This window comes from Neomonachus schauinslandi, chromosome 8 (assembly GCF_002201575.2).
Source record: "Neomonachus schauinslandi chromosome 8, ASM220157v2, whole genome shotgun sequence".
Classification (NCBI taxonomy): domain Eukaryota; kingdom Metazoa; phylum Chordata; class Mammalia; order Carnivora; family Phocidae; genus Neomonachus; species Neomonachus schauinslandi.
The window spans coordinates 83,145,754-83,161,536 of record NC_058410.1 but is presented as its reverse complement, the minus strand read 5'-3'; the positions used below and the strand labels follow the sequence as shown (position 1 = coordinate 83,161,536).

Here is a 15,783-nt window from a genome sequence, read left to right as displayed (position 1 = left end):
CTTAAAAAAAAAATACAAAATAGTTTTGAGAAAGGAAAGACAGAGCAAAGACAGTGACGGCAGGGATGGCCAGGAGAGAGGTAACATAGGACTGAACTAGGGAGGAGACAGGATAAATGGAAAGAGGAAGATACAGGTGAGACACAGTCTGGAGGCAGAATCGATGGAGCTGAACCACTCAGTGGCTATGAGATGGGGGCGACAATAAAGAAGAAGATGTGAATCTATAAATTTAATACACAATCTGTATCAGAACTTGGTGTTCTTTTCAATTGATAAGTTTATTCTGAAACTTACCTGGGAAAATGGGTAGGTTTAGAATAATTGATAATTTTTCTTAAAAAAGGAATAACATTGAGGGGATCTTACACTAATGTCTAGTGTCACACTGATACAGGAATAGGCAATAAAAGAGGGTAGAACCCAAAATAGACCTCTCCGTGAGTATGTGGAAGCATGTGGAAAAGGATAGATTTTTATTTAAGTAATAGTGGAAAAATTGACTGTCATGTAGGACACAAAGTAACGTTAGTTCTCTACTTCACCACAGAGACAGACAAATTCCATAGAAGTTAAAGATTATAGAAGTTAGAGCAATGCTAGTTGTTACACAAATCCTCAAATTTCAGTAACATCTCAAAATAAAAAAGTTTACTTCTTACTTGGGTAATAGTCCAATGAAGGTACTCCTTGCTGGGTGTGGGGTATGTGGTAAAGACTCTGCTCAATGCAGCCACTCAGGAACCCAGGGTGACAAAGGCCCTGCCATCTTTAGCATGTGGTTCCTAAGGATATGCTTAGTACCGGCCACAGGTGGCAGAAAGGAAAAGACGGAAGGCATAGGCTCTCTGTGTCCCCTCAGCCTGGAAGTGGCACACATTATTTCAATTCACCTTCCCTTAGCTAGACCTAGTCACATCACCCCACCCAGAGGCAAGCAGACCTGGCATATGGTGTCCCTGGGTGGGCTGCCTCTTCCCAGGGATAATTCTACACTTCAGAAGAGAAGCATGCATCTGTGCGGACAGCTAAGTAACTTTGCCATGAAGACTATCCTGAACAGTAAACGTAAATATGTAAACCACAAGGGTACCCCCTTTGTGGTTTACCTCTACAGAATCTATCTGTCCTTACAATGAGCATCTAAATACACCAAAATAAAATCTAGGAAAATACTTTTATAATCTTGGGCAGAGTCTTTCTAGATGACTTGAGTTCCTTGACTTCTAAATAACACGAAATACAGAATGAGTAAAGAAAAATAAGTGACCTTTTTGCCTATCATGTTAGCAAAGATTACAAATTTATAATATTCCATGTAATACCTGAGAATGCTTAGGACAATATCTATCACACAGTAAACTGTTGCTGTGTTAGCTGTTACCATTACTATTGTTATTTTTATTAGCATTACTTTTATTAGCAAGGAGGCAGAAAAATAATTACTTTTTTTTTTTAAGATTTTATTTATTTATTTGACAGAGAGAGACAGTGAGAGAGGGAACACAAGCAGGGGGAGTGGGAGAGGGAGAAGCAGGCTTCCCGTGGAGCAGGAAGCCCGATGTGGGGCTTGATCCCAGGACCCTGGGATCATGACCTGAGCCAAAGGCAGCCGCTTAACGACTGAGCCACCCAGGCACGCCAAAATAATTACTTTCATACATTGTTAGTAACAATTGATACCATTCTTTGGAGGGCTCAAAACTCAAAACTTGTCAACATTCAACCCAGCAATCCAATCTCTAGGAATTTATCCTTAACCTACAAAAATATGTGTACTAAACTGTGCATTTCAGCATCATTTTAAGAGCAAAAATTCAAGTAATCTGAAATTCATTAATAATAATTGGCTAATTAAATAAATTTCCTTCCTACCTTATACTACATATGTCTAGTGTGTTGATATTTTATAGCAGCTACTATTTTATAATTTTAAAACATATTTATTTTATTTAAATCATCCAAAGGTTAGCTTATAGTGAGGCCACTAGGATTTAGAACAAAAAAGGTGGTGGAAGAATATTTTATTTGTTGTATTTCTGTTTTTCCCAGAGATAACAAGATGAAATGAGTTTAAAGTGCAAGAGGGAAATTTATGTTAGCTATCAGGAGAAACTTTCTGAGACTCTAACATAATTTACAAAAATTTTAAAAGCCTAAAGTCTCCAGACAGTTTCCAGGAATCAAAAGGTACGCCCTTTGTGGTTTACCTCTACAGAATCTATCTGTCCTTACAATTACTAGTTTAAAAGTGTTCAACCATGATTTGCTTAATCCATATGATTTAGTTCTCCCCATTATGATTTGAAATTAAGCCATGTATGGTAAAATACGCTTTCATAATAGATGTATCATGTCATGTAATTGTAGCAACAAAATACATCCCACCAAGTTCGAGTATGTCGTTCATCTTGCTTTTTTTTAAAGTTTTTCTTTTAATTCCAGTTAATTAATATAGGGTGTTACATTAGTTTCAAGTGCATAATATAGTGATTCAACAATTCCATACATTACCCAGTGTTCCTCACACAAGTGCCCTCCTTAATCCCCATCACCTATTTCCCCTATGCCCCCACCCTCTGGTAACCATCAGTTTGTTCTCTATAGTTAAGAGTCTGTTTCCTGGTTTGTCTGTCTCTCTCTCTCTTCTGCCCTTTGCTCATTTGTTTCACTTCTTAAATTCCACATAGGAGTGAAATCATATGGTATTTGTCTTTCTCTGACTGACTTATTTCGCTTAGCATCATACTCTCTAGCTCCATCCATGCGGTTGATCTTGCTTTAACCCAATCTTTGGTCCATGTTAGGGTAGCCTTCGATATGAATCCACCTTATAATGAGGGATTTTCAGTATTTCGGTGACTAATCCCTTTTACACAAAGTCCAAGGTGATCAATTTATATCCATTGTGCTGACTAAATAACACTGGAGCAAAGTTCCAGTGGAGTCTAATAATACGCTCTTCTACAATCCCTACGTGTCTTAAATATCATTACAGTATTTACTTTGCGCAAATCTTTGCAGTCTCCTCAAATCTCAAGAATTCATCCATAAATCATTCTGAGTGATTCAGTAAGTATGTGAACCTACTTCCTAGAACCTATAAGCCTATATTTCACATTTCTAATGGGCTGCTAGTAATCAATAACTATCTTCACTACTTCCCCACTTGTTCACATCTCTTTCCTTTGGGAGAAGTAGATTTTAAGAACTCAGGATTACTTGCTTTTTTTTCCATGCAATTTGGAGCTCCCTATTGTTTATTAACAGTTCTATTTCTTCCTCTAGCCCCATTTTCTCTTGATGTATCCATAAAAGTACCATCTGTTTTTAGTGTCATTTTCTTTCTGCATTCTGCTCTCTCCTGAATGCTTCATGTCATAATAATTTATTCCAGCTTTATTATCCAGTTGCTCTCCGGATAATAGCCACCCTCTTCTCCCCATCCCACCCTACCCATGTCACCCTGGATTTTCTTTATCCACAGAATGGTATACCATAACTTTTAAGGGCACAACTTTGGAGTCAAGGAATGGCCAGCTCAGCCACTTAGGATATTGGGCCTTGGCTAGTTGATCACTGCAAGTCTTAGTTCTTCGTTTGCAAGAAGCAGATGGTCCTAATATTATCTAGCTCATAGGAGTACTAAATAGAGTCATGTACATCAGGGTTTCCCAACTTGGCACTATTGGCACTTGGACTAGGTAATTCTTTTTTCTGGGGACTAATCTGGGCATTGTAGGATGTTTTGCAGCAACCTTTACACTAGATGCCAGTAGTAATCCCCTTCCCAATTAAGACAACCAAATAAGTCTCCAGACATTGCTAGATGTCCCCTGGGAGGTAAAAATCATCCCCACTGACAACACTGATGTAATGTAAAGTATTAAGCACCATGCCTGGTACATCGTAGGGATTTAATACATATTCGTGATAGATTGATGATCTAGTGGATTAATGAATATTCATTTCTAATGCAAACATTGAATATAGTATCTGACATTCAATTAACTGCTTAATGCATGAATGGATAAACAAACAAATATGAAGCCAATGAGCTTTGAGGGCTGTCTATAGTTTCTACCTTATACTAAAATGTGGTATATTCACTTAAGACAAGCCTCCTCTCTTTGAAAAAAACATTTTAGATGATTAACTAATTGCACAGCTTAAGCTACTCTGCCCAGTTTTTCTCCAGCCTTATTGAGATACAGCTGACATATAACAATGTGTAAGTTTAAGGTGTACACCCTATTGATTTGATACACTTATATATTGCAAACTGATTGGTAGCTAACACCTCCATCACATCACACAATTACCATTTCTTTTTTGTGGTGAAAACATTTAAGATATACTCTCTGGGCAACTTTCAAGTATGTAATAACAGTATCATTAATTATAATCACCATCCTGTATATTAGATCCCCAGAACTTATTCATCTGACAACTGGAAGTTTATAATCTTTGACCAGCATCTCCCCATTTCTCCCACCCCCAGCTCCTGGTAATCATAATTCTAGTCTCTGTTTCTATGAGTTCAACTTTTTTAGATTCCACACATAAGTGATGTACAGTATTTGTCTTTCTCTGTCTGGCTCGTTTCAGTTAACATGATACCCTCAAGGTTCATCCATGTTGTTGCAAACATTATGATTTTCTTCTTTCTCATGGCTGAAAAATATTCCACTATTTTTAATTTTTTGAGGAACCTCCATACTGTTTTCCATAATGAACATAACAATTTACATTCCCACCAACAATGCCCCAGGGTTCCCTTTCCTTCACATCCTCACCAGCATTTGTTATCTCTTGTCTTTTTTATAACAGTCATTCTAACAGGGGTGAAGTAATATCTCACTATGGTTTTGATTTGCATTATCTCATAATTAGTGATGTTGAGCACCTTTTCATAAACCTGTTGGCCGTTTGTGTGTCTTGTTTGGAATAACATGTCTTCATTTCCTCTGCCCATTTTTTAAATTGGATTATTTGTTATTTTACTATTGAGCTGTATGAGTTATTTATATATTTTGAATATTAACTCCTTATCAGGTAAGTGATTTGCAAATATTTTCTCCTATGGTACATTGCCTTTTCATTTTGTTGCTGCTTTCCTCTTCTGTGCAGAAGCTTTTTGGTTTGATGTGGTCCCACTTGTTTATTTGTGCTTTTGTTGCCTTTGTTTTTGGTGACAAATCCAGAAAATCATTGTCAAGATCAATGTCAAGGAGCCTACTCTATGTTTCCTTCTAGGTCTCTTATGGAGTCATGTGTTACACTTACATCTTTAATACATCTTTAGTTGATTTTTGTGTATGGTATAAGATAGCGGTCCAGTTTCATTCATTTGTATGTGGTCATCCAGTTTTCCCAACACCATTTATTGATGAGATTATCCTTTCCCCATTGTATATTTCTGGCTCCTTTGTCATTAGTTAATTGATCATGTATGCATGGGTTTATTTCTGGGCTCTCTATTCTGTTCCATTGACCTATGTGTCTATTTTATGCTGATACCATGCAGGTTTGATTATTATAGCTTTGTAATATAGTTTGAAATCAGGGAGCATAATGCCTCCAGCTTGTTCTTTTTTTTCTCAAGATTGCTTTGGCTATTCGGTGTCTTTTGTGATTCTATAGGAATTTTAGAATTGTTTGTTCTATTTCTGTAGAAAATGCCATTGGAATTTTGATAGAGATTGCATTAACTCTATAGATTGCTTTGAGTAGTGTGGACATTTTAACAATATTCTTCCAATCCATGAGCATGGAATGTCTTTTCATTTACTTGTGTCTCTTTCAGTTTCTTTCATAAATGTCTTATAGTTGTCACCAAACAGATCTTTCACCTCCTTGGTTAAATTTATTCCTAAGTATTTTATTCTTTTTGATGCTATAGTAAAGAGGATTTTCTTATTTGTCTTTTTCAGAAATCATTGTTAGTGTATAGAAACACAATTTATTTTTGTATATTGATTTTGTGTGCTGCAACTTTACTTAATTAATTTATTAGTTCCAATAATGTCTTGGTGGAATCTTTAGAGTTTTCTGTATATGTCGTCTGCAAATAGTGATGGTTTTACTTCTTCCTTTCCAATTTGGATGCCTTTATTTCTTTTTCTTGCCTAATTGCTCTGGCTGGGACTTTAGATACTATGTTGAATAAAAGTGGCAAGAGTGGGCATCCTTATCTTGTTCCTTATTTTAGAGAGAAAGCTTGTATTTTTTTTATTATTGACTATGATGTTAGCTATGGGGTTGTCATATATGGTAAAATAGGTGATGGGGATTAAGGAGGGCACTTGTGACGATCACAGGGTGATATAGGTAATTGTTGAATCACTATATTGTACACCTGAAACTAATATTACACTGGATATTAACTAACTGGAATTTAAATAAAAACTTTTTTTAAAGTAGGCAAATATAATCCTTTTAGAGAAAGACTAAGATGGGCATTTCTGCCTGTTCCTTCTGCACTGAGTCCTGGGGTGGTAGCCACAGTGGTGCTCACACCCATTAAAAACTGCTTCTTTGTTTGCCATAGTCTTGTGGATCTTGTGGCTGCAATCCCCATTGGCTTTCAAAGCAAGCTGTTTGGAAGGCCTGTCCCTCAAGTGGCAGCCTTAAAGTTAGGAGGCTAAATGTGGGGTCCAAACCCTTAGCTTCTCAGGGAGAAACTGGGATGTGGGAGTTACCTCCCATTTGTATGGCACTGTGCTAAGAGTGAGGTTTAAGGCAAAATTATGTCCCAGCCTTTCCTACCCATTTCAATGTGGGTATTTTCTTATTTGCCAGATGTTTAGGAGTGCCTCAGCTAGTCTCTGGATTTCCTTCACAGGGAATTATTCCATGTGCAAGTGTTTATTTGGCGCATCGATGGGAAGAAGGAAGTTCAGGAGCCTCCTATGACACTGTCTTTGAAAACTGCCCCTACCTAATTTTATAAAAAAGAAATCTTAGTGAGATTGATAAACTTTAATGGATGATAGCTATGAATTATTATGTTGCAGTAGAATTCAAGATGGAATATTGAAGTGATCCTTTGATTAACTTAAGAGTATTTCAGATTCTTATTCTAGTTATTAAAACACTGATATAGTAAGAGAACAAAGTTCAAGCTACTTTGAGTGTTTAATCTAAGTCCATTCTATAAATATTTATTGAGTGCTTTCCATGTTTCAGGCACTGTTCTAGGTACTCGGGATACAAGTTCTATAATGGACTACAAAAATAATAAATACATATATAAAAATAAAGAGTAGTCATAACTTCTAAAATATTAGCCTGGGAAATATTCTAGGTGGTACTGACAGCAAAATTCAGCGGAGGACTGTAATCCAACCAGAAACATTTTTATGACTGCATTCATCGTTTGCCATTTGGTCGCTCATCTGTGGTTTCATTTTACTGAACTCCAACTTTCTCGTCTGATCTGAATTACAATGAGGGTGTTAAATCACATCTGTAGTTACCTTTGCATATTTTGTGACTTCAAACAATTAGATTATGATTCACTGTGTGCATAATTTTTTTTTAAAGATTTTATTTATTTATTTGAGAGAGAGAGAATGAGAGAGAGCAAGCACATGAGAGGGTGGAGGGTCAGAGGGAGAAGCAGACCCCCTGCTGAGCAAGGAGCCTGATATGGGACTCGATCCCGGGACTCCAGGATCATGACCTGAGCCGAAGGCAGTCGCCCAACCAACTGAGCCACCCAGGCGCCCAGTGTGCATAATTTTTTGAATCGTTTCAAACCAGCAGTGTTGCTTTTACTTTTTCTAGGTTTTCTCTAATGAACGAACTTCATAGCTTCATACGTTTTGTGCTGTAGTCTAACGGCTCGATACCTGATTCTTTTAAACTAATACAGTATGTGCTTTTTGTGCCTCACTTTTCTCATCTGTAAAATGGGATCTGTAGAAGACCTAACCAACACAGTTGTTATAAGGATGAAATAATTAACATTTGTAAAGAAAACACAGAACTAAAGAAGGTGCCAGGCACACAGTAAGTTTTAAGTGCTGTATTTTCTGCATCCCTACCAGTCATTTACTTATTTCTACTATCTCAAATATTTTAACATAGTAAATGAGGTATTGTTCCTTTTTCTTTCCTTTGTATACTTGGAAGAAGCAGGATTACAATGAGAAATAAAAACAAATACATAATAAAATAAAATTTAAAAAAAAAAACAAATACATATCTAGCAGGGCCATATAAGAAATGTCTCTTTGTCTGTAAACCACTTGTCTCAGGAGTAAATCCCTCAAATGATGCAAACCAAGAGACATTTTCACACTTAACTCTTTTCTAAAGTTTTTTTCTGATTTCAAAAGACATTGTCATTGTTATAAAATTCCATATTACAGAAATTAATAACTTAGAAAGTAAAAAGTCCCTTTACCCACATACTCACCCCACTCTCTCTACCTTTGGAGAGACTTAATGGTAATAATCTGTATATATTCTCACATGATTTTCCTGTTCATTTATTTTTTATTAAAATAAGATTACATTGCACATACAGCTTTGCAACTGTCTTTTTATTCACTTAAAATAAGTCTTTGGTGTCTGTGTCAACACATTTAATTCCTTCTCATTTCCAACAGCTGCAGAGAGCTGTAACTCAAGGACGTGCTTGTGGCTCTCTACCCACAAAGTCCTATAGTGGTTAGATCTGATTGGAAAAAGCCCTTCAGCTGGTCCTTGTACAGCCAACCACTTCAAGTCCTGACCCAGAAGGGGCACCAGGAGAGTCATTCAAAAGATCTGCCCCGTCCACTCCCGGAGACCAGACTTCTCTCAGTACAGGGAGAAGGGCCGCGCTGGATGATGAATACACATTCATACAGCAGTTAATCCTGATGATCACAGAAACATTATAAATCCAATGCCCTTGAAGTGGAACTCCTCTCTGGAGTGTGGATGCCCAGTCATGCACGGCCCACTTGGAGCAGGAAAGAAATTTTATTGGAGGATGTTAAGGTCAAGTTAACTTATTTTAAAATTGCCATAGGAGGCCATTCATCCCCACTTCACTTCTCCCACTTCAAAGCCTACTTCCCGTCACTCAGATATTTGCCCTTGGAGCAATTAAGTCCCCTTTTATCTTTTCTATGCTTTCATTAACTGCTCTGTTTCTCTTTCTTAGCTTACAAAAGGGCAGATATTTTTGAAGTCAAATGTCAATATGTCAAACATCAAATATCCATTCCCATGCAATACACAGTGAATATAATTAATACTCTATTGTAACAAATGTACTATTACTTAATCTGTATACCAAACTTACACATAATTGACCGGCCAGGTATAAAGATACTCTATGCAGAGAGCTTAGAGTATCCAACTCAGCTGAGGCCTTTGTTAGAGAGTATGTGAAGTCTCAGACTCCACAACACAAGGAAATTTTTTGCAGAAAAGAGCTACAAGCTTCTTTGGCAAGAAAACAAGAGACGTGATGATACCAAGCAACACTTTCATAGCCGCGCAAACTATGATGCTCTGTGGCATCAAGCAGGAATCCGCCGTGTTAGGGCTGAGGACGGGAATGCCAATGAAACCAGAGCCAAAACAGCCCTAGTGCTCCCTGGAACACCGAACTTTCCAAAGGCCATTGTCCATCCAGTTCTTGCAAGGTTACGTAGCAAATGGTTCAGAATTGCATAGATAAAGCATAGAATAGCCAAAGGGTCAGAACCAAGGCAATAAGGAGATCCTGTCCTCTGCATTTTCGCTCTTCAGTTATCACAGAGCCCCAGTAGCACCCCTCCAGGCTGGGGTTCAAGATCTGTTTATCTGTGCCTCAAAGAGGTCAAAGCGAACCTTTCTGAAACACTATTTTGAGCAGTAAAACTTCCACGTCCTGCTACTTATGGCTACTTCAACCTGTTTCTTTCAGATACCATTGTTCTTATCGCTTCAATAGCAGTTGTTTCTGCAAAAACTCAGGGTAATATTTTTGCCACGTCTGCACTCAGAAGTCTCCGTTTCCTACAGATCCTCCGCATGGTGCGCATGGACCGAAGGGGAGGCACTTGGAAATTACTAGGTTCAGTGGTTTATGCTCACAGCAAGGTAAGCTTTGCTTTCTAAATTATAGCACAAGACTTCTGAAACTTTTTCACTGATTGCTGTGGAATGTTTAATGAACCCATCAAGCAAACAGTCATTTCAGAGGTTGGTTAAAGCACAACGTATAATGGATTATTTAAAAGTCATCATACGGTTGCCAGAGGGAAGGGGAGGGGAGAAGAGGCAAATCAGTGAAAGGGAGAGGGAGAGATGGGGTTGCAGTTGTGGAATGACTAAGTCACAGGACTAAAAGGCTCTGCACAGGGATACTCAGTGATACTGTAACAGCGTTGTGTGGTGACAAACGGCTTGTGGTGAGCACAGCATAATGTGCAGAGATGTGGAATCCGATGTTGTACACCTGAAACTAATGTAACATTGTGTGTCAACGTTACCAAACAAAAAATAATGTTTTTCAAGTCCTCATGCCCCAAATAAATTATAGTAAACCCATGTCTTTAGAATACTGTGCAACAATAAAAAAAGACCAAGGAAGTTTTTCTGTTCATTGGGACATCCTCTGAATAAAAAAGTAAATTCCATAAATATATATATACATGCACACACACACACACACAATCATAAATATCCAAAAAGTAGTAAAATGAATACATAGATTTTTTTTCCTTTTTCACAGATATTTTTTTACCTCTAACAGTGTTTCATTCCTTTTATATCTAGGAATTAATCACAGCTTGGTACATAGGATTTTTGGTTCTTATTTTTTCATCTTTCCTTGTCTATCTTGTGGAAAAAGATGCCAATAAAGAGTTTTCTACATATGCAGATGCTCTCTGGTGGGGCACAGTAAGTATAAAAATCTGTTTTTATTTTTTGGATGTTGTGAAATGTTTCCTTTGAATACAGTGTAATGATTTCTATGAATCATTTATGAAAGGTCTCAATAAAAACATTAACTTCCAGAAGAGAGTTATGTGAAAATATACAGCACTAAAATTGTCTAAAGACTTTTCCCATCTCTATGGCTCAACAAAATTAAGTTCTCTTATAAATCATCAGAAGTATTTCTTGAGTGCTAGATTGTTGCCAAAATAAGGATACATTATTTTTTTAAACTGTGATTAAAATCTTGATAGGGTTGTTTGTTCGTCTTAACTCTGTGGAGCACAGATTTTAAATGACCAATTTTGCATCGGTTTACCACTCATCAAAAAGTTTATCTGAGGTTTAAAAAAAAGGAATAGTAGCTGAATGGAAGTTATAGTAAAATTATGGCACAAGAAGTGAAAAAGAGAAAACTGGAAACCATCTGTGAGGTCAGAGATCATAGACACCTAATTTCAAAATTTTCCACTCAAAAACCTACTTTTCATTTAAATTGTTATTAAAAGATAGTTTGCCAAACAAATAAAAAAAAAATCATGACCTCATACAGACCCGTGCTAAAGATTTTAACTCCTTTTTTAAAATTTGTCGTTAATGAGGGAACCAGTACAATGTTATATCTGGCTTAAAGGACTATCCAAAAAACAGAAACGTATAAAGATCAAGAATATTGAAATGAATTCAAGTAGAGGTAAAGCTGGTTTCTTCCACAGTGTGAGAGTGAAGTCAATTAAACCTCCTCTAGACAGAATTTATTTACATGTCTATAGACAAGAATTATTTTGCAATGCTACCAGTTATCTACAACTTACAGAGTTGCAAAATAGCTCAACAGCCATGAAAAATGCAGAGCCCCATAAAGTCAGAAGTCAATAACCTGGAAATGTGTGCTCTAAGCAAGGCGTAGTTTTCCATTAAAGCAAAAATCTTGTCTGCATTGTAAAGAATTTATAAGACAGTCATTGAAACATGGGCCCTAATAAGAATGTCACAGGATAGGGGAGTGCTTTCTGCAATATATAAGCTATATTCTTTTTATTTTCTTCCTTAAGACATTACAAAAGGGTGTTTTGTGAAAATATACAGCATTTATAATTGTCTAAATGGCTTCCCATCTCTTTGGTCCAACAAAGTTAAGTTCTCTAAAAAATCATCAGTAATATTTCTTGAGTGCTAGATTGTCACCAAAATTAAAATACATCCTTTTCTTAAACTGTGGTCAAAATATTTATAAGTTAAATATTTATAAGTTTATAATTTATAACTTATAAGCCACCCGGGTGGCTCAGTAGGTTAAGTGTCCAACTTTTGATTTCAGCTCCGATCTGATCAAGCCCCGCATTGGGCTCAATGCTGGGCATGGAGCCTACTTAAAAAAATAAATATATATATTTATAAGTTGATTGTTTTGTGGAATATAAATTTAAGTTATCAATTGTTGCATTGTGCTGCTACTCACCCAAAGCGCATCAGTGAGAGCTAGAACTCTTGTCAAGGACAAAGAAAATTTGTCAGGGCTTGTATTGAACAGAACTCGGGATATTTGTTGGCCACACAGCAGTAGTAAAGTGAATAAGAATCAGAAATAGCTTCACCTGAAGGTAGGATTTTTTTCTTAAATTATCAGGGTCATTGATAACAAAGCAATCTGGTGGTGTGATGATTTGGTTCCCAGCCCCTCCCTCCTACCCCACATGCATTAATTGACATTTTGAAAGGAGGAAGGTGGAAAACCTGAAAGAGAGCAGTCATGTGACATTCTTAAAATACCTTTTATATGTAGAATGCAAGTGAAGATCTATGACTCATTGTGTGATAAACTGTGTAAACTGAGAAAACAGGAGGCTCTTCTAGCCAGCAAGGGGAAGACAGTTTATTATTTATTATTTATTAATTTATTATTATTATTATTATTAAGCAACAATTTGAATTTAAGTTTAGTTTTTGTTTTTCTTTGATAATTCTAACATACTTAAATTCTTGAGACATTCAGGTGCACCTGTCCCATGGAAATGCAGTCATTGATGAGTTCAGCCTGGCAGTTCTTTATCCTTCTTTCCAATAGTCTTCCTTTTCTCCTTATTACTAATCAGAATTGCTGTATTGTATGTTAAATAGTGTGTGGGAAACTCTTAATATGCTTCTCACTTAGTCACTGGCTTATTTCTTTTGCCAGAATAACCCACATAAGCAAGTTTTCAAAGGTCATATCTGTGACTTTCATAGAGGAAGCAACATATTTTCATTGATTTCCATTTCAGTAGTGCTATTTTGACTGAAGCTTAACCTGTACTTAACAGGTTCTTTGAATGGCCTAATTATGTCTCCATTAAAAAAAAAAAAAATCTGGTCTTGAATACCCAAGTAAAAATCTTCTAAGATGTCAAGCTTCTAGGAAAAGGCCTTGTTGGTCCACAGTGGGTTTGTTGATATTAACTGAGTCATTAATGAAATTGATGCCTAAAAATATACAAAAAAGCAAACAAGAGTGCTTATTATTTCTATTCTTTTTTTTAAAGATTTTATTTATTTATTTGTCGGAGAGAGAACACAAGCAGGGGGAGTGGCAGGCAGAGGGAGAGAGAGAAGCAGGCTCCCCGCTGAGCAGGGAGCTGGACATGGGGCTCCATCCCAGGACCCTGGGATCATGACCTGAGCCAAAGGCAGACGCTTAACTGACTGAACCACCCAAGCACCCCTATTTCTATTCCTTATAAGAAGAACATATACTGGGTCTCCAGTGTGAAATAAAATAAATTTAGAACACTATACCTTTTATCATATATTGTTCAAGACCTTAATAAAATGTGGCTGGATACTTTCTAGTTAAAATTGTCCATGTTGCACATAATGGACACCTTGCTAACTATGGAAGTATCCAGAATAAATAGAGGAATGAAAGTGCCCTGAATTAGAGTGTTTCTAAGTGTTAGACTTCAGTTAAAAAATAGGAAATTCTCTTCATTAAAAAAGCCCAAATTATTGACATTAAGTATCAAAATGCAATTTGTGGTTTATGGGTACAATATTTCAGTGAATTCTGAATACTAAGTACTAACTTCCTTTCTTTAAGAAAATAACAAGGGCTATCCCCAAGACCAACTTTTGGAGGGATTCAGGGTGTGATCAGCACTACTCAAAGCCAATAACAATTCAAAGAACTCTGATCCCGGAAAACAATTCCATACTATCGAATAACAACACCTAGCTTGTTAAGTAAATGTAATAATCAATATAAAGGGCCTGGTACCAAGACCACAGCCAGTGCCCAATCAAAGATGGTGGCTACTGTTGGCAAAAACATTTCGTTATGGATGTTAGATGGAAGCACCTTTAAGACAAAAGGAACAAAAAGCTATATACCTCATGGCAGACTCACAGCTTAAGCACAGAAGGGGCTTGGGAATTGGGGGTTACAATGAAAAGATGTTCTGGGTTCTGAAGGGACGTTTGTGACAGAGGAAGTAGAAGAGGGTCAAGGGGAAGTAACTCGTGGCTGAGGCACTGGCAGCTACAGGCAAAGAGGATCTTCTGATTGTTAGGCAGAGCTCCATTTGATGTTATTTCCCATTACTATTTTCCTCCTTTTTGGTTGCTTTAGATTTATTCTGAAATAATTTAAGAACAAGTCTTCCTGGAGTTATTTCCCATTATTACCTCCTTCTTTCCTATTACTATTTTTCTCCTTTTGATTTGCTTTAGATCTATTCTGAAATAACTTGAGATCAGGTCTTCCCGAAGTAATATTGCCTGATAATGATCTGCTCTTGAAGGCCAGGTTGTTCTCTACTTCCTGCTATTTCTGTGATGGAGACAGTGTGATGGGGTGGCTTTTTTATTAAGAGGCATACAGCAGCAAACAGTATTCTTGAGTCAGCGTCTGAGTACAGCCCTCACCTGGGACCATGTGCTTGACATGATTACTTCAGGCAGGTAGAAGAATTTTGTATTAGCCAGTTAGTCCTAGAATTCAAAGCAAATAATTTAGAAGGCTCTATGGATGGTGTAGTGTACAGTGCACTCAGCAGGTTGTACAGCCCATTATTAAACACCAAGCAAAAACTGAGACACACATACCCAAGCTGCTACCCACTGAAACATCTTAGCCGCTATGAGCATCTACAAGTCCTGTGCCTACCTGGATGGCACGGATGTATGAAATATATCAGTCATAAGCCTCTTTGGGGAAGCCTCTCCTAAGAAGTCTGTTCCATTAGTAATGTCCTCTCACACATGGCTCTGAATACTTTTGCTCAGTTTTAGTCCATAAACATTGAGCACATACTGCATGGAAAAGAACAGAAGAATTACAGTCAGGGAACTTGGCTTCCAGCCCTGTCGTTATGATTTAGCAGGTGTGGTATTCAGCAATCATTTACTATCTCTATAAAATAGAGAAAATAGCATTACCCAAACACAAAGTTGCTATGTGTAGTAAACGAGATTAGGATATGTAGGGCCTTTATCGGGCACTGGATAAATGTAAGTCACTACTGTTGTTATGTATATGACAACGAGCCTGGAAGAACAACAGAGAATGCTATTGCCCTGAGCTGCCTGCCACAGCAGCACCCACATTATGTGATGCCACCACCACGAGAGAGTCTGCTATCTGCACACCCAAAACCTTTCTCATCTCCTAGTTTATGGTGAACAAATTTCTGCACAGGGTCTAGACTACCCACTCTGAAACTAGGTGTTCAGGAAGTAGCCCAGAGAGAAGAGAAGAGAAAGAAGATGAAGAGAAGAGAAAAGAGAAGAGGAGAGGAGAGGAGAGGAGAGGAGAGGAGAGGAGAGAAGAGAAGAGAAGAGAAGAGAAGAGAAGAGAAGAGAAGAGAAGAGAAGAGAAGAGAAGAG

General features: G+C 37.3%; 1 protein-coding gene across 5 annotated transcripts in view; it reads left to right on the top strand.

The window, feature by feature from the left end:
- Positions 1 to 15,783, top strand: part of KCNQ5 (potassium voltage-gated channel subfamily Q member 5) — a 502,673-nt gene that overhangs the window by 393,632 nt on the left and 93,258 nt on the right. For all 5 annotated transcript variants that reach the window (XM_021693115.1, XM_021693113.1, XM_021693116.1 and 2 more), the window contains exons 4-5: positions 9,908 to 10,083; positions 10,762 to 10,887. In XM_021693115.1, coding sequence (XP_021548790.1) covers positions 9,908 to 10,083; positions 10,762 to 10,887 — 302 coding nt within the window. The remainder of the gene's footprint in view (positions 1 to 9,907; positions 10,084 to 10,761; positions 10,888 to 15,783) is intronic.